This window comes from Panicum virgatum, chromosome 7N (genome assembly GCF_016808335.1).
Source record: "Panicum virgatum strain AP13 chromosome 7N, P.virgatum_v5, whole genome shotgun sequence".
Classification (NCBI taxonomy): Eukaryota; Viridiplantae; Streptophyta; class Magnoliopsida; order Poales; family Poaceae; genus Panicum; species Panicum virgatum.
This window is the reverse complement of record NC_053151.1, coordinates 39,954,804-39,973,358: the sequence shown is the minus strand read 5'-3', so window position 1 is coordinate 39,973,358 and position 18,555 is coordinate 39,954,804. Positions and strand designations below refer to the sequence as shown.

Sequence of the window (18,555 nt, the reverse complement as noted above, 5' to 3'; positions counted from 1 at the left end):
GAACGCTTGGTCACCCATCGTTTAGCAAAAAAGTTATAATACGCAGCCATTTAAACGATCAAAACAGTTTTGCACGGTTTTACATGGCTAATCGGCCTACACGGCTACCCATCGAGTAGCATTTACACATTGTATAAAACAGTGTAAACGGTTGTGTAAGCAAACAGTGCTTGTAGTAGAATAGTAGCGACCAATTGTACTGCTGCACTTTTGCTATCAGGCAAGCAGTTCCTCTGACATTTTAGTAACCGCCAATTATAGAGAAAAAAAAACATTCCCATGTCACGGTGTCCTCAACGTCAGAGGAATCCCGTTGCTCCTAACAGAGCTACTTGCATTCCCAGGTGTGCTGGTGCATTCAGAGCAAAATCATATGGTGATTCAGATATTACAAAAAAAATTAGCATCAAAAGGTGCTTCGGGTCCACGAACTAGTCTGAATTTCTGAGCTTTTTTTGAAGGCGTCTGAATCTCTGACCTGATCATACATTCCAGACAAGGCATGTAGATTGCAGAGTGGCATGAGATTCTTTTATGTGCAGTGGACCGTTGCTTTTCTCAATTCATGCACGGCAGTCGGCACATGCATAGCTCAATCTGAATCGATGCTTTGAATTTGAAGCAATGAAGCAATGAGACCGCCTTCTGCTGCTACTCATAGTTCACTGATGGCAATGAGAGCCCCATCGGAAGGATATGAGTGTGGAATGTATACGATTTCCGCGTCAGGATTAAGCAACTCCCATCTGAAAAACAAGTCCAACCAAAACAATAAGCAGATGTGACTGAATTTTTGTAAATAAATTCGCCAGGCGAACAGCGATTTGCAGACAAATTAAAGGGAGTTACTTGTAGCCAACGGATAGATGATGCAGCATGACAATGAGCTGCAGCCTTGCGAGCATGTTCCCCGCGCACATCCTGTGCCCCCCTCCGAACACCTGGTATGTACCTGGCTTGGCTGGTTTCTAAAAAATGTGCAATTGTCGAATCATCATGGTTGCTCATTTCACACATATCAAAGGTGTTATTAGCTAGCTAACTCTGTGTGTTCTGTATGTTTTGTATGAAGCGAAGGAGACACTGAACTTACTTCCCATCTGTTGGGGCTGAATTTCAGCGGATCGTCGTAGTAATTGGGATCCGTATGCAGTGACCGCAGCCAGACCACAACCCTCCACCCTTGAGGTATGGTATAACCTCCGTACTCGACATCTTTGAGTGCTACACGATGAACCATTGCCGCGATGTTGGCTACTCGAAGTGTTTCTTCGACAACCTGAGACAGCAAGATTCCTCTGATCATGATACTCGACTAGGTAAAGAAAAAGGGAGTGCCAAAATTTTCAGTGCTAAATATAGTAGTAAAATTATTTGTGCGGCATTAGGAAGTTGCATTGATAGTCAGTGCTACCTTAGCAGTGTATTTCATCTTTGGGATGTCGTCAGGGGTGATGAACTCCCCATTCTTGTCTCTGCTGATCGCAGCGTTCTCCTCCTAAAAAACAGCACAGCTATCTTAGAGCTCAGCTCACATGGAGCTCTGACTAAGGAACAGCTGAAGACGAAGCTCGGGAGCAGTCGGCTTACTCTGAGCTTGGCAAGGGCATGTGGCGTCTTGGCGAGGTGGTAGACAGCCCACATGAGAGCAGAGGCAGTGGACTGGTTGCCCGCTAGCACCAGCGACACGATGTTGTCCACCAGACCACCACCTCCTCGTCGCTGAGCAGCCTCCCTCCCTCGTCCTCCGTCCGCATCAGCGCGCTCATCAGGTCCTCGCCACCGTCTGCCCCTTCCTTCCTCCTCCGCAGCTCATCCCTAAACACCGCGCTCGACTTGCGGCGGCACTGCAGCCAGGCACACCATTCCATGTCAGGATTCAGAAACCAAGTAGCTTATGGCTATCAGTACATGACAGATCGATCGATCTCGATTAACAAGACTGTAGAAATGTAGGTCCGTACCTGAGAGCTCGACGGAATGCAGTTCCAGGTAGGTCGAGCGGGAACGCCCTGAGGCCGCCCAGCAAGCCGGCGAACCACGCATCCATCTCCTCTGTCAGTGGCGACGGCTCCATGCTCATGAACATCTTGCAGATGTTCTCGAACGTGACCTGCACAGTGAGAGCCGATAATTCAAGAGGTGGTTTAGCTAGATTACTGAAACGAAATTCGTGATAGCTGCGGTTGATCAGATCGTTCGCTCACCTTCTTGGTCTCGACAGCGGCGGTGACGGTGCTCTTGTGCGCCCACGTTCGCAGCGCCGCGGCCACGCGCGGCTGGATGGCGCGCGCGATGCTCCGCAGCGAGCTGGGCCGGTTCACCGCCTCGACGACACAGGCGCGGAGCCTGGCGTGGCGGGCGCCGTCGGCGTTGAGGATGGACGAAGCGCCGACGAGATCCGGCGCGGGCCAGCACACGCCGAAGCTGTCGGGGGACTGCAGCACGAGCTTGTTGGCCGCGGGCGAGCACACGAGGACCGCGGGAGAGCCGAACAGGTGCGTCCGGTACAGGCCCGCGGTGGCGTCGCCGTACCTGCGCTTCTTGTCGTGGACGAAGCCATCGGGGCGGCGCGCGCGCCTGAAGTAGCGCTTGAGGGCGGGGTTCTCGCCGACGAAAGGCAGGCCCATGTGGCCCGGCGGGAGCCTCGCGCGCGGCCTGCCGTGGAGCCAGCGCTTGAGCACCAACGCGGCGCGGTGGAAGGCGTCGTTGCCGTGGCAGATGGCGAGCGCTAGAAGCGGCGGGAGCAGGGCGATGGCCAGCCACCTTCCCCACGTCCACACCACCAGCTGATCAGGGCCAGCCCCAGCCATCTCCATCGATGGAGATCGCCGGGAGGCTAGAGCTAGTCGCTGGTGATCACCGGTTTCTGTGAATGAAGTGATCACTACACAGCTCTCCCACTAGTCACTACTAGTAGAGTAGTAGTAGGGATGGAGCAGTTGCTCTTGCTCCTTGTGTTGCTGGAGACCAAAGTTGCTAAATTGCTAATGCTCGTAATCTTTCTTTTTTTTTAAAACATGGATATAATCTATTATCAACCTGCATGTGAGCCAATGCTTGCTCTTATCCTAATAAATTTAAGTTAGACAGGGATGCGATTTATTCATAGTAGCAAAAAAAAATTGTTGGCGGTGACGACTGACGAACAAAGATTCTTTCTTTCTCTGCCGTTGGCTTTGTCTGTGCATGAACACAGACACAGTGGAGGATACTCAATAGTAGCTCTACCTCCACTGCCTTTTTTACATTTTCATTTTTTGTGTTTTCATTTTGAGAAATGAGACGTTCACTACTGTTCCTTCACGAGTCCTTTGGGACTTATTTGATCGCAGCTTTTGATGGGCGTGTCATGTCCCATAATGTCATGTGTGTCGTTTATTTTCATGTAGCGAGGTTTATTAGCATACGTGGGCCAAGGTCAAAAAATATTTTATTTTCATTTCAACTAGGCGTATAGCCCGCGCATTTACGCGGCTAGTACTAAAAATTTAAAAATTCGTATGTCGTTATATTCTTACTTAAAGATATACTATTTTTTTACCATACATCACCCTGTTCATTATCGTAAATTATGTCTTATTGTTGGTTAAAACAATTCAAATATGATCTACCTATAATAACAATTTGATTTGTTGAGCTTTAATAATATTATGCATACAATTATTCTTATTTTTGTTTTATTTTGATTGATTGTTGTTAGTTTTAGTTTTTATTTTTATAATGGCATTGGTGGGTAATTTTTAATTAAGCACATGGGTATTTTAGGCTATTTTTTCGTAATGGCAGTGATGGGTAATTTAATTTTTTCTATTTTTCTCCGATTAACGTGGGAATTTCTAAGCTCTGAGAGCGAACGTGGAGGCTCCGTTTGTTGGCCAAATAATAAGATAATAGATAGATATCAACCTCTATATTATTATTGCATATTCTTTTTTGTATTTACATATATAGTTTATGTAATCATTTGTTGGTATATCCTTGTTAATACAAAACCCTATATTTCTACATATATATAGCATTGGCGTATTGATCATGTATTGAGGCGACGTAGTAGCGAAGCTTTGCACAGTTCTTGTTTCGATGTAAAAGATCAATATCACTTTCAGATGAAGTTCAGTTTTTCATCAGGCTTCGGATTTTTTACAGCATATAAAATAGGGGAAGGCAGAGATCGCCAGAGGCGGCCGGATCTCGCTGGCTGCATGAGTGGAGGTGGCCTCCAAAACTTTAAGAAAGATATTAATATTTGCATAAAGTTCTCTGTATTTTTTATTTACCCCCTCATTTGGATCGTGATCCAAAGTCGCGAGCCGAATATTTGCACTTAGACCCCTGGTTCCTCCTCCATTCAGCCATTCCTGGTCACTGATGTGTGGGGCTGGGTCCACGCATCAGTGACCCCACGGCAGAGGATTTGCTTCGCCCTATGCCCTGCGTGCCGCCGTTCCCGTCAACCCCCTCACACCTAGGGTTGAAAACAAAAACGAAAATTTTCGATTACCGGGAGCCGTTTTCAAGATTTTATCGAGATTCTGGTGTAAATGAAAATGAAAACGGCTACTGAAAATACAAAAACGAAAATGGTATTTTTATCCGAAACTGAAAGAAAAAATGATTTCAGCCTCTACCGACCGTTTTCGAAAATTACCGTATTTATGTGGTAATTTACCGCCGATATTACCGTATTTTAGGGATCCTATCGTATTTGAAGCCAAGCCTAACACATATTTTCTCGGCCCAGTAGCTCGCGGGCTTCCCTGCTATATCTGCGGCTCTGCACTAGTACTATTCTTAATGACATGCTAGTATATGTTTAAGTCTCTATTTGAATATGGTTAATGATCATGTATGACTATGTCGCTGTGTACAACTTTGTGCCATATATCGTGCATGCTACTATGTGTCAGTTATCACGGATTGGTTCGATATTTGGATTAATATCTTAATCGAATCTTCACTACTTGCATATGAGATGTGTCAAGTCATATAGTTAATGTCATGCTCTATTGTTTGATATGTTTATCGTTTTTTAAATACCGTTTTGATGGGTTTCAACCGTTATCGATGTATTCTCGACCGTATATTTCCGTTTTCGAAATTACCAGAATACCGGCGCTGTTTTCGTTTCTGAAAATACCGTACTGCTTTTGTTTCCGATAAAAAAAAATTGTCCCCCCCCGGGCCTCTGCTCCGGCCGGAATCACGACGTCCTATCCGGCCTAGAAATCGCCCGACGAACAACTATTTCTCCAGTTGGTTCAGAGTTCAGACTGAAACTGCTTACTTGCACAAACTGGATCACCTACGATTCGCGTTGGATTTGTTTACGTGCAATGATCCGTCTGAATTCGAGCTGTAAACTGCTGATTTGCTGATACGGGAGGACGACTCTTGTTTTTTGATCGGGTGCACAGTTTCGGACTTCTTTATTGCCGAGGATCTGAATACAGATATTCACTATCCAAACTGCAGCTACCGATCTGTCATCCTACAAATATATTTACAGGCTCGGCAACACTATTGCCTTGCAGTTTCAGCTGTTTGCACACTTGCAGCAATCGTACTACTAAGGTATAGGCTGGGCGGCGATCGCTTCGTCAGGTGGCGCTGCAGTTCACGTCCTCTGGCTCGGCGACGTTGTAGTACAGTGTCGACGTCCGGTCGTCGAACCTGGAGACGACGTGGTGCGGCGTCAGGCCGCAGTAGCACTTGCGCAGGCACTGGATGCAGATGTCCATGATCTTCTGGAACATGTGGTCTTCCTGGATGAAGGGCTGCTTCACGAACTCCTCCAGCGGCATCCACTGAAAGAACCGTTTGGCAGTGTCAGTAATTTTGTTCGCAGATGTCACTGACCCAAATTGATGCTCTGAAGTGAACATCGTACTAAGTATTTGGAAATGAGATGTTTTAATGGGCCGGTTCAGTTCAAAGATGATGCACCTTTGCTGCCTGAATCTCTGTCTCATCAATCTTGATCTCACTCGATACAGGCCTCAGCATGCAGATGAAGAACAGGTCGGACTTCTGAAACGCGACGTTGTGGGCATGCCTGGCATCACAAATGGGGCAAACAATTCAGACTAGAGTTTGGGATACCAAGATACAGTTATATCGGGATAATCGCTGGACAAAGAAAGTACAGTAACTAACTACCTGAAAGCAACGACATCAACGAACTCGGTGTCGACCTGCATAGCGCATCGCAATCACAGCATCACTTGTGAGAATCGATCCATACGAGGAAGACAAATTGGAGAGAAGTACTGGATTCTAGAGAGTTCCATTTCTTACCCCGGTTTCCTCCTTCACCTCCCTGCTAGCCCCCGTATAGATCTCCTCCGACTTGTGACCAAACAAAGTTTCAGTAACAGCGACACGTATCGTGCTTAGTTTACAGTGAGGACGACCTTGAACACATTCTTACCGCAAGAATGAAACCTGTGGGGAGTTTCCACACACCATCCAGCGACGAACCGCAATACTTCTCCTGCACAACTAGGACCTGTTTTTCACGAGAATGCCATCAGAATTCAGAAAGACAGAGCTTTTCAGATATCAGTCCCCATCGAACCAGAAGCACGGTGTACATGTGATTTACCTCCATTTGATCATTGATCACAAAGCCCCCAACTCCAACCTGATGAGAAGCATTTGCTGGGAGCATGTTTGGCTCGTCAGGGATCCAGTACGTCATCATCAAGTACGATTCCTCAGCGTGGTGGTACTTGAAACCTTCCTGCAGACAGCGGCTCAGAAAAAATCATAAGTAAATTCTGAATTTTATTACTTTAAAACACTGAATTTTAACATGGCAGGACTTGTTGGGACTGAGAATCTGAAGACCAGTTTTGTTGTACCTTTACTGCCAAGGGAACGAACTCGGCACGATCCACCGGTAACTTCAACCACACCCCTTTCTTCCCCTGCAACACCAGAATCGTCGCGATTCAGCCAAGGCACCGAACTGAACTACTGAAAGCTAGCTCCTCGCTTGGATGCGCGAGAGAGGAGGGAGGATGGGCCGTACCACGGACTTCCAGTAGGAGAGCGACGCGGCGAGCGAGCGCGCGAAGGCGGCTTTGTCGGCCGGCAGCCTGTCGGCGTCGACGACGACCCCGCCGTACTCGTCGTCGGTGGACTCCAGCACGAAGTTGTGCTCGAGCGCCGCCCACCAGTGCTGCTGCTGGTGGTGCCCGGCGACGCCCGCCTCGGGCCAGTTGGCGACGCCCAGCAGGTCGGCCGGGTCGGCCCTGAACAGCTTCCTGCGCGCCGCCGACCGCACCCCGCTCAGCATCCGGCTGATGGAGCGGGAGTAGGACGCGCTCACCCTGCAGTCTGGACCGCCAAAACCGGACGCACGAGCAGCTCCGTCGTCAGATTGCTTGAAACGAATGCACGGAGCCGGAGAGCGATCCGGTGACGAAACGGTGCACGTACGTACCTCTTGGGGAGCAGGAGCAGCTGAGGAAGCTCGCCGTGCTCCCGGCACGGCGGCGCCCGCCCGCCGCCGCGCAGAGACTAGCGGCAGCTGCGGCGGTGTCGAGCAGGCTGCTCTCCATCCTCAGCTCAGTCGTAGAGACGTAGACTCGTAGTACACTCCAAGCGAGCTAGGGATGCTGAGCTCCACACGAACTGATGCAACCGTGTTGCGCGCCTGTTGCCCGCGCTACCGGTCCCTGAACTGAACTACCTGCTCGCCGAATGGCTGAGCTCCACACGACGCTGCCGGGAGCTTATAAAAAATCGCCGGGGAGGCTGGGTCCACGTCGGCCTCACGTGGGCCCGGGCCCCGGGGCTGGAGGCCCGGAGCAGGACACGCCGGGTGCGTGGGGATTGTCGCGTTCCGGAGCGGGCAAGGACTACCAGTTCACCACCACACCACCACCCCCGCGCCCCGGCTCAGATCACTAGAAATTCCGCCCGGCGTCCCTGCAAACGACACCGATCAGCTCGAGCTCCCGCGGATTAACAACACCCAGTAGCTCGCGGCTGCGTCAGCTAATCAACCCCCATTAGCAGCAGTGCGGCGTCGTCGTCACTGCTAGCGAGGGGTTTGGGGGCGCTCTTATCCCGATCTCTGATGCTGGGCCCGTGGATAATCCAGGCTACCTAGAAATGCTGTCCGGGGGGTGGGACACGCTGATCACCGGTTAGGCCGCTGCCCCAGCGCCGCATCACTTTTGGTTTAGTGGGCGCGATTAGGTAGAGGGGGTACGGCTGCTTCTGCTTTCCCCTGCCCTGCCGCGTGATTGTGCTCCGAGTCAGAGTGCGATAAGCGGATCGATATTGATTGGTTTGGCTGCCTCATCGGAAATCCGAACTGAGCTTTCTCCCATTTCACCTCGACCGACACCGATGAAGATCATAGCTAGCGTCGCTGTATCTTCGTATATCCCTCGTGGGTCACAGTCACACAGGCTGATAGAGGCACGTGGTAACTGCGCGAGTGATGCAGAGGATATTTACGTAGATTTTCTCCGAACATTCGCTTTGTTTAGCTAGATTGTTAACTAGCTAGTTAGCAGTAATATTCTCTTGTATCAAATCAGTATCACCTATTATTTTGCAATTTTTTTAATAATAAATCAACATCAGCTATTAGTCACAGCCAATCAAATAAAACAAGCACCGTTTTCCCGAAAGCAAAAGCGAACCGATCGAGTCTGATTCTTTTTCCGTTCTTTTTCTTTTTCTGATGAAACGGGTTCATGTCTCTGTTGCATCGCCTGCAGCGTGCTGCAGAGTCGCAGGAAGGGCGCCCGTGACTGATGGAGGCGTGTGCCGGTGTGCCGCGGATAGGGCGCAGGCCACGGATTCGTGTGGTTTGGGCGTTGCTCCGTGCCTCATTACGTGGTGCCGGCGCCCGGCGGGGCCTGCGGGCCACGTCAATGGACGGTGGCCCGACGGCTCTAGAAGGCGACGGCGCGGCGCCAACGCGGCAACACGTGGGAACGCCCCGGCCTGCTCCGGGAACGGAGGAGCCTGCGCTGCCTGCCTCCGCAAACGCGCCAGCGCCACGAGCGCCCGGCCGCCCGGCACGCCGGCGACGTGTTCGGCTGCCGCGTGAAGGGAACCGCTCAGACGGCTTCAGGTCGGTCAGGGGCTCAGGGCTCAAAAGCAGCGGGCCGATCTCGATCGGCTCCGAGTTTCGGATAGAAGGGTGGCGGCGAGCCACGGGCGTCGGCTTCCACCAGATGGCCGGGCCGGCCAGGCCATGCTTTCGGCACATGCATCACGAGCACTCGCGGGTCGCGGCACTGTTGGCGTGTTCCGAACAAAAGCACTCACTGGTCACACTCACGTGACGAGGCATAAAAGGCCTGAAGCGACGAGATATACGGAATTTTACTGTAGTTTGCGGGGCAAAACTTATCCATGTGAACTATGGACCCCCGGCAACAGATTTCAGTTGCTTTGCTACAAGGATGGTACACAAAATTAATTTCAGTGGAGAGTAATATTTGAAACTATGACTCCAATGTATAAGTTTATGTTGTGGTTTTCTAAAATCTGTATTGCATTTAATTTCAAGACTCGTAGAATGTTAGTATTCATGTAAGGAGAGCTTTATCTAGATGAAACTGATTTCTTCTTTCTCTTTTCAAATTCTATGTCATCATGTAATCCTACATGACATGCTAATGTGCATGAAATTTCTATGACACCCCACTGGAAATGGCCTAACACGCAACTATCTTTGATTGGATTCTTTACCGTTTTCCTCGTGTATTCGGCTCCATGTTCAAATCAATGTCACTGGCATAAACTATGAGTCATTTGGTTGGGTTGTTAAGCCCATACCGTGTGCTATCTAACAGACTTCTTTTTATTTCCTAGAGGCCACTGCTAATTGGGTTTCTAGGATTTTGTAGAAAATATTTCTTGGGCCAGAGATTTGTCTCTCACACACGAATGCCTTTTGGGCCTACACGTTGGGTCAAGAATACGGCCCCAAGTTCTTTTGCAGCTGGAGCCACTGCTAATTGGTTTTCTAGAACGTTGGGCCGAAACTACTGAACTGCTTTCTGTGATCTTCCCGCTCGCGAGTTTCCGTCTGGTGCCGAGCATCAGTCGTAGGTGAGTGCGAGGCCGTCCGGGGAGGAGATCCTCATCCATGCTTGAGGTTGGGGCCACTCTCTGCACGACCGGCGGATTGGAGAAACACCGTCAGGCCGTCACCGTCAACTCGTCAATTTTCCTCTTCCAGACTGCAACACTGGAAAACTTTTTCACCCTTGACGACGGAGAGCCACCGTTCAATTCCGCGCGCGATGCGTTTCCCCGTTCGGACGGGATGCCTGGCGAAAGCTTCTCAAACCAAACAGCGGAAAATTTAATCAATTAATTCTAGATGCTTCCGAGCTTGCAACGCCTGCGAGCGTTGATGGCGAGCGGGTTTGTTCAGAAGTTGATGGTAACGTCGTCTCGACCGTGCAACGCCTGCGAGAGGCATGTCAACTCATCAGGGTTGATCATTTACAACAAGCACCAGGAGTTTCTCTTTCTTCGCCTTGCGTCCCACGGACCGCTTCTGGCCTTTCGATCTCTGCTTCTGAATCTGCCAAGTCTGGCCTGCGATCGAGCTGCATGTCAACCCATTGGCCAATCATTTACATGCTGCAAGTTTTTTTCTTAGGAAAACCAAGCAGGCGTTGGTTTCCAGTCTGCTCTTGAATCTGCCAGGTTTTTGTTCAAATAAAAGAATCTGCCAAGTCCCGTTTGGAAAAAAGAGAGAAGTGAATCTGCCAAGTCTGGCCGGCCATCGCGAGCTGCTGCCGTAAGAAGCCACGAGCCGGTCGAGGTCCGTCTACCGCTACCGTCGACCTTCGTTTGGCAACTGCATTGTGTCTTTGTCAACTGCTCTCTCTCGATCCTCTGTTTGACAGCGACGGGAGCGGTGGCGTCTGGTCGTACATTGCAGCAGGACTCGTCGGTTTCTGCCATCGTATCGTATGCGTGCTCCAGCAACGTATCGCCGTCGCCGCCGCTGTTTGTTCGTGCTTCCCTTCAAGTCTCGTCCGGCCAGTCGAGTCATTGCTTGATCCGGTCTGGACGATCGGTTACCGGGTGGTCAACCTTATTGAACTGCAGATAGAGATGCTGCTAGCTATAGTAGCTACTAGAACCTCCGACTCACAAGTCGCAAAGGTTGCTACTCGTGGTCCTAGGCCAACTTGGAACCTGAAAATTGTGGTTCTTGTTGGTTTCAGCCGATCGAGGCCCTCTTAATTACTCCATTGCAGTCACATTCTGTCGCCAGCACGGCAGCATTCCAAAGCAATACAGGCTAGTCTTAGTGAGCAGTATCATCGCACAGTTGCCAAGAGTGCCACATCAATTTGACACTGAAATGATATAGTCACTCTCAATGCATAATGTCATAGTACAATTTCAGACAACTTATAACATTAATAGTGCAATAGTTGTATGATCAAATATATCATGACTCAACGAAGACCAGCCTCAGTGGGGAGTGTGTCATCCCTATGTTATGACTTGTCAACCATGCCATGAGAGGGTCATGGTGATGACCTAGATCATCTCTCTCTCCTCTTAACTCTGTCGCCAAATCAACAATTCTGCTGATGTGTCATAGTCTTTAATACTTATGACACTAGCACTGAGACTGGCCTTATCAGATCGTCCAGAGCAATATTATCAGATCGTCCATCCTTACTGGTTCCATAGTCCCGATTACATTCGTAGTAGTTATGAGCTCCTGCTTAAGGTTCTGGGCTACGAATTTCTTCCTTGGTCCCTTCCTTCACTAGCCCTATTCCTAAACCTATTTCTTGCCCACCAACTCGATTAGCTCGACTGATTGCAAGTTTTCCAATTAGTCATTGACTAATCATAACTAGTCATCCAATTAGACATAGAATGACTACTATCTGATTCATAATACACTCCTTCGGATCTGTAATCCATTACTAATCTCTCGCAACTATATATTAGCATTTGAAAATTTGCTTAGAGATACTCGTTCAGTGAGATATTTACATGTTTCGACCAACCAACCATAGTTGAATCTTAATCTTTATTGTTTGCCTACTTATTATTCTCTACTGTAAATTATAATCGATCATTTATTTAATATATATACATCAATCTCAATAGGAGTGTCATGAGTATTAAATGTCATACCACATCAGCAAATTTGCAGAGTCATTTATGAGGGGAGTTTCATTGGATGAGAGTGTAGTGTCATCTTCGGTACAATTACCAAATTTCAGGTCTTGGAAAACTGTACGATGACACTCTCCACGAGACTGGCCTAAGTATCAGGAGATTTAGATGGGACGACGATTAGACTACCGACTAGATTCGACTAATCTCGACTAATTATAATTAGTTATATATTTTTTATCAGTGCTCTTACGACTAGACTCGATAATATGATTTGGAAACATAGTTCCAGAAAGTTTGAATGAGACCGCGAGTCCTCCGCGACAGCTTCTGCCAGACAGTAAGCCCCTCCACCTCGAGCATGCGTCGTGTAAAGAGGAGCTCGAAGGAGCGAAAATTGAAATTCGCTGATTTGATCAGGGTTTTCCTTCTCCCATCTCTCTGGGTTACAATTACAGACTTGCAACGATTAATAAAACTAGTAATCAGTACTAGTAGTGATTAGGCCATGCCGTTTGCAGTAAGCACGCACGCATGTCGTCGGTCAAGCCGATCGATGCGGTCGACAGGCCTGCACTTGTACGCTATACAGTACAGGGACTGACCGGCCAGCAGGGCAAACTATACACATCCTGTGGACGAGGCACGCACAGATATACGACGACCATGTAATAATGATGACCGGCCGAACTGTCAGGCTACAGTCTTAATCAGTGGAAAGAAGAGTAAACTGTCAAAGTAAAAATCGGAAGATGCTCTAACTTGTCACTGCTTTCTGTAGCTACCTGTGGAATTCTTAGCGCGTGCATCAAGCGTAGGTTACCAGTTTTTAATGGTCGTGCGGTAATCTTTTTTTTCCGGGGCAGGTGTGCCATTTGTTGACGTGGAATCCAACACGTCGACATCGCCAGGGAGCTGACCAGCTTTTTCCGCAGCCGCACGTACTGACTTTACTATACTATCTTTGGACCTTAGGCATTGTTTAGTTCCCACCCCGTAAACAAAAAAAATCGTAAACGCAAAAAAGTGAAAATGAATTTTGCTAATTTGAAGTACTAAATGAAGCCTATTTACAAAACTTTTTGCATAGTTGGACTGTAAATCGCGAGACGAATCTAATGAGCCTATTTAATCCATGATTTGCAATAGTAATGCTACAGTAACCATCCACTAATTATCGGTTAATCATGGATTAATTAGCATCATTAGATTCGTCTCGCGATTTACAACCCATTTGTGCAAAAAGTTTTGTAAATAGACTTCATTTAGTACTTTAAATTGGCAAGATTCCCAAGAAAAAAATTTTGCGTTCACATGTAAAAGGAACTAAACAGGGCCTTAATAAAATTTTGAAATCGGTTCAAACTCCTATACCATTATACGTGCCTCGATTTTCCTAATTGCTAATCCCTTCCATCTTATAATACTCATTTCTCTATTATATTGTGAGTTTGGATGTGCTTGGGCTGTGTTTGGATGACTTCATGAAAAAAATTTCAAAAAAAACGAATGCATGCATGGAGTACTAAACGAAATTTATTTGTGAAACTTTTTTATGAATGAGTGTAACTTTTCGAGACGAATTTAATGAGCTAAGTTCTACCATGATTGGCTACAGTGATGCTACAGTAACTGTGCCTAATCATTTTCTAATCATACGGTCAAAGACCTCATTAGCTACAATAACTGCTATAGTACCATAATTGTGGAGGTGTTTTTGTAATTAGACTTCATTTAATACCCCTAATTAGTGGTCAAAGAGCCGAAAAGTTTTTATAAAAACTTTTTCACCACCAACCAAACACGGCCTTGACATGCCCCCTGTTCTAGCGTGAAGGGTGAACTGGATCAAGGTCATCGGCGTGTCTAGCACTTTTTCTTAATATTAGATATGTTTTTAGTTCAGTGATGTACCTGCTAATAAATAGCAACACCTAATCTCTTCTGGATATATCTGAACCGAGATGCTCGCTGCATCTGCAAGGGAGCGAAAGATAATATATAGTTCAAAGTTTCTGATGTGTGAGTCTACTAGTACCCAATAAAGATATATACCAAGCCGAAAACATTTCATATCTACAACCTCCTAGTTACCTGGGAAATAATCTATTCTTTATTTTAAATAGAATTTTTAGAAGATATTTTAAAAAATACAGCGGATAAGAATCTAAGCTACCTAATAAAGCTGGGTAAATCCTTTATGTATTTGATTTTTTTTATCATCCTAATATTAAATGAGTGACTTATACTAATATTTTAAAGAAAACAGTGGCAGTATACGGTGATATTAATAGATAGGCCCACATAATGTTCATCCGTGGGCAAGTGCACTCCTTTAGGGCCTGTTTGGCAGGGCTCCGGTTCCTTCAAAAACGGCTCCGGCTCCGGCTCTTCTGGTGGAGCGGCTTCTCTGCTGGAGCTGAAGCCGTTTTGTAAAACGTTTGGCAAAACAGTTTCGCCTGTTTGATTGAGGTTGTAAAATGTCTAAATTGCCCTTCTCTATTTTTTCTTTTCTTTTTTTCTCCTCTCCATTTTTTTATTTCCCTTTTCTTTTTTTCCTCCTCTCCTCTTATCCATTCGCTCCTCTCCCGACGCCCCGTCTCCTTCCTCGCGCCCCAGGTCCAACCCCTTTGCGCCTCCTCCGGTCGCTCATCAAGGCCGTCGTCATCCGCCCCGCATCAAGCTCCGTTCGCTGCTGCTCGGCCACGGCGCAGCTACGCTGGTCCACCAATCCGGGAAGGCACCCACTATGCCCAGCCCGCCGGCACCCACACCGGAGGCCGGGACGCCGGCCCCTGCAGTTGGGATGGCAGTTGGGCCGGCCGCTGGGGAGCTCGGCAATGGTGCACCGACCCCACGGAGCCTGCACCCCGTGCGCCGGCGTGCCTTGGCCGCCCGCCGAAGCTCCTCCCAGGCACAGGCTCCCATCCGGCCTGTATGGGGATCCTCCGCCGCCCCGAATCCCCGAATCGGCATCCACCGGAAGGGATCCGTCGATTTCGCCGCCCGGAGGGCCCTCCCTACGCGCCGCCGCCGGTCGCCGGAGCGGGTTCATGCTCCGCCCCTCGCGTGGGGAGTCTGCAGGGAGAGAGAGGGCGAGTCTTTTTTTTCTTTCTGTGTGTGCGCTGGGTGGAGGGGTATCGCGGGTCAGAGGGGGGTGGAGCTGGTTGCGTGGCTCCACCTCTCGTGTGGAAGCCCAAACTGACTCAATGTCTGGCTTCTGGTTTGGAGCCGCAGCAAAAAATGTTGTTTGGGAGGGCTTCGCCTGAAACCGCTCACGGAGCCGCCGAAGGAGCCCCAAACAGGCTCTTAGTTTTCTATGCTACCCAAGTTAGGGCATGTTTGGTGCAGGTCTCACTAGTTCCGGCTCCTCCGGACACCCACCTGCCACGGTACTGCAGCATCACTGTTCATGGAAGCTCATTTCCGCTCTCCCTCCCTCTCACAGCTGGAGGAGGAGCAAGAGGAGCCACAATTGTAGCTCCTTTGGCTTCAGCTCCTCTGACACCACTGTACGCTACAATGCATTGGCAAAAGGAGGAGCGGGAGCCCCTGAAGCCCGGCTAAATTGGCCTTAATTTTTTTCTGCTACCAACCATTTATTGTGGGTTGTCCTATATGAAATATTAATGACCGCGAACTCTACAATAATTCGCATCTGAAACATCTTTTACCATGCAAAGGTGGTACTACTAGTTCAAAACTGACAATAGGGGTATTCTTCAGCCTCTGCACTACCATGTGTAAAATAAGCATTGGTGTGCAAGTGCGACGAGTTCATATAACCTCAAAGAATGAAATAATACGGTAGAAAAGGGGCTATTGGTTCACCCCAAAAGTACCGGTATGGATTAGACATTAGTACTAGATCTAAGATATAGTCCATAGCAGTATTTTTAGGAATGGATCGAAGGGTCCGGATCCTTTTTAGTACCGGGTGGTGTTACCACACGGTACTAAAAGGGTGTTCCACTGGTTATTTCAAATCAAAATGAAAGTATCCCTCCCCAATCACAATGGCTACGTAGGTGAGATGATAATGGAGGTACGTGCGAGGCAAGAGGTCGTGGGTAAAGGTGGTAATAGGCCATGGTTCTAATAATCTCTTCATAATCCAACTTAGCCCTTAATATTTTTGCCTCAAAATTGTATAAGATTAGAGCTCAGCTCTTTTAGGATCTGACCTTTAGATTATCTAGGTTAAAAATTAAGGCTCTTTACCACCCCTAGTCATGGATTTGCATCTCGGCCACCGCACACTCGCGTATTTCGCGTGAAAAATCGCGGACCACTACCTAGGTCAAATATATTTTTTGATTAAAAATATTTTGGTACCAAGTGTTTTACCAGGTGACGAAGATCGAGACTTAGTCTTGTGGTACAGGTTGGAAAACCGGTGCTAATTGCCCCTTTTATACTAGTGAATACATATGACTAAAGAGTAGAAGCCATGAATTACATTGGTGGAAAAAAGATGTAAATTTAAGTCGGCTTACAATGCAGTCGTGTAGATCCTATAAACGCCACATCCTTTACTTATTCTTTACAAGTATCGAACGATCTGCACGTATGTACCTCTCGGCATGTTTCTTCAGATTGTTCCTCGTTTATACAAAGCTTATTAGCATCTTGGCGGATGAGGTTTAGTGCCGATTCCCTAGGATTGGAAGGGAGCTGAGACAATTTCCTTGGTTAGGCCAAAATCCTTGGCAATCCAAATAAACAGGGGTCTTCAATTAACGGGGAGCTGCGGAAACCCCAACGTCGGGATCGGTGACCGTGGCGAGAGCGGCGGCAGGCCGCTGAGCAAAGCCTCCCAGTACTGCTCGCAGGTCCCGCTCGAAGGCGTCACGGGAAGCCACTCAGCACCGGCGCCCGTCTCTGATGTAGTGGACGTCACTGTTGATGAGGCGGTGGTCTCGCGCGTCGACATGGACGACGGCGAGATGGAAGAGGACACCAGGGGCGACGATGACCACGGCGCATCGACCTTCACTGCCTTATTCACCACCGCGACCACCTCGACGTCGTCGGGGTCCTCCAGCTGCTTCCGCTTCCTCTTGCTCGTCGCGGCGGCGGCCTTCGTCGCCGGAGCGGGCGGCGGGGCCCAGAAGTCGGCGCCCCGGGTGCCGACCTCGTTCGGGAAGTTGAGGATGGCCTTGGCACCGCGCATGCGGAACGCGGCCCGGTCGTAGGCGCGCGCGGCTTCGACGGGCGTGTCGTACGTGCCGAGCCACACGCGCGATCCCCGGCGCTTCGGGTCGCGGATCTCCGCCGCGTACTTGCCCCAGGGGCGCTGCCGGACGCCGCGGTACATGCGGAAGTCCTCGACAACTGCCGCGGGCGCCGGTGCTGCCGCCGCGGCCGCGGACGCCGACGCCGTTGCCGCCCACCCGTACGAGCTTGGGGGCACGGAGATGGTGAGCGGCTTCCTGACGGCGGACGAGCGCTCGGTCCCATACTTAATGATCACGGGTGCCACTGGTTCCTGCTCTTGGAGCGCCGCCGCCTCGCCGACCGCGGGTGCAGCGGGGGCACCGCCCATGTACTCGTGGGTCAGGTCCGTGCCCATGATAACTTGATGCTGCTGCTCCTGCGGCGGCAGCAAGAACGACATGGGCTCGAACTCCGGCTGAGGCGGCAGCTCGGGGAAGGTGACGTCGTCGAAAACCATTGGGCTATCCACCGCGGCGATGCCGCCGCAATCACCGCTGAGCAGGTGCTCGCGGATGAAGTTGAGGGCGAAGCCGTCGAAGTCTGCGGCGAAGTCCATGCCCCGTTTCTTGCTGGAGCTGCCGGACTGTACGTAGCAAGGAGGAATCTCACGACGACTCGAACTCACTCTCGGGTGAAGTGACCGCTATGGAGGTGTGTCCCGTGTGTGAGCCTGTTTGCGTGCGCTGTCGGCGAGAGCTACTCGATGTGAGGCGAAGGACAAAGCTTTGGGCGGTGCTCAATTCGTATTTATAACGGGCGCAGAGGCAGAGACTATAAGAATTTTCTGCTGGTGAATTCTTTGCGAACCTGTAGCTTGAGTAGTAGTGGTAGACTGGGTCCAGTCTTTTGGGTCGTAATTTATGATTAACCTTGATTCTCCAAATCTAGTGAGTTCATCCGGAGCTTTGATTTTTTTATTAAGAAGAACTAGCGCTGAGGCATAATTTACTTAACAAACAAACAACCTACCTTACGTACACCGGCATTGATCCAGCATAAACCGTCCGGAGCATTGATCGGACTTGATCGAGCTACCCTCGCGAAGCTAATTTAGCATTCGCTTGCTGGAAGTGAAACCAACGCGCGATGTGCACATGTCCAGCCCCACCAAAAGCTGTGCTCCCCCTTCGCTCTCCGTAGTCCATACCCTTCCTAGATTCCGTTCCTTTCCCTCCCCCGCCCTTCCTATGTATGTTCTACCAGAAA

At 49.2% G+C, this 18,555-nt stretch overlaps 2 protein-coding genes and 1 pseudogene across 2 annotated transcripts; all 3 read right to left on the bottom strand.

Moving 5' to 3' along the window:
- Positions 1 to 216: 216 nt before the first annotated feature.
- On the bottom strand, positions 217 to 2,711 carry LOC120683479 (annotated as a pseudogene).
- Positions 2,712 to 5,392: 2,681 nt separating this feature from the next.
- On the bottom strand, positions 5,393 to 7,940 carry LOC120682790 (nudix hydrolase 8-like). The gene is made up of 9 exons (XM_039964801.1): positions 7,448 to 7,940; positions 7,034 to 7,341; positions 6,864 to 6,929; positions 6,605 to 6,742; positions 6,431 to 6,508; positions 6,298 to 6,348; positions 6,160 to 6,194; positions 5,947 to 6,055; positions 5,393 to 5,807 (listed from the first exon to the last, which is right to left on the bottom strand). Exons 1-9 carry the CDS (start codon positions 7,563 to 7,565, stop codon positions 5,601 to 5,603), a joined length of 1,110 nt encoding a protein of 369 aa, XP_039820735.1. The 5' UTR covers positions 7,566 to 7,940; the 3' UTR covers positions 5,393 to 5,600.
- An 8,803-nt stretch (positions 7,941 to 16,743) lies between these two features.
- Positions 16,744 to 18,049, bottom strand: LOC120683607 (ethylene-responsive transcription factor 6-like). Its single transcript, XM_039965695.1, has one exon. It carries the CDS (start codon positions 17,903 to 17,905, stop codon positions 16,865 to 16,867), a length of 1,041 nt encoding a protein of 346 aa, XP_039821629.1. The 5' UTR covers positions 17,906 to 18,049; the 3' UTR covers positions 16,744 to 16,864.
- Positions 18,050 to 18,555: the final 506 nt, after the last annotated feature.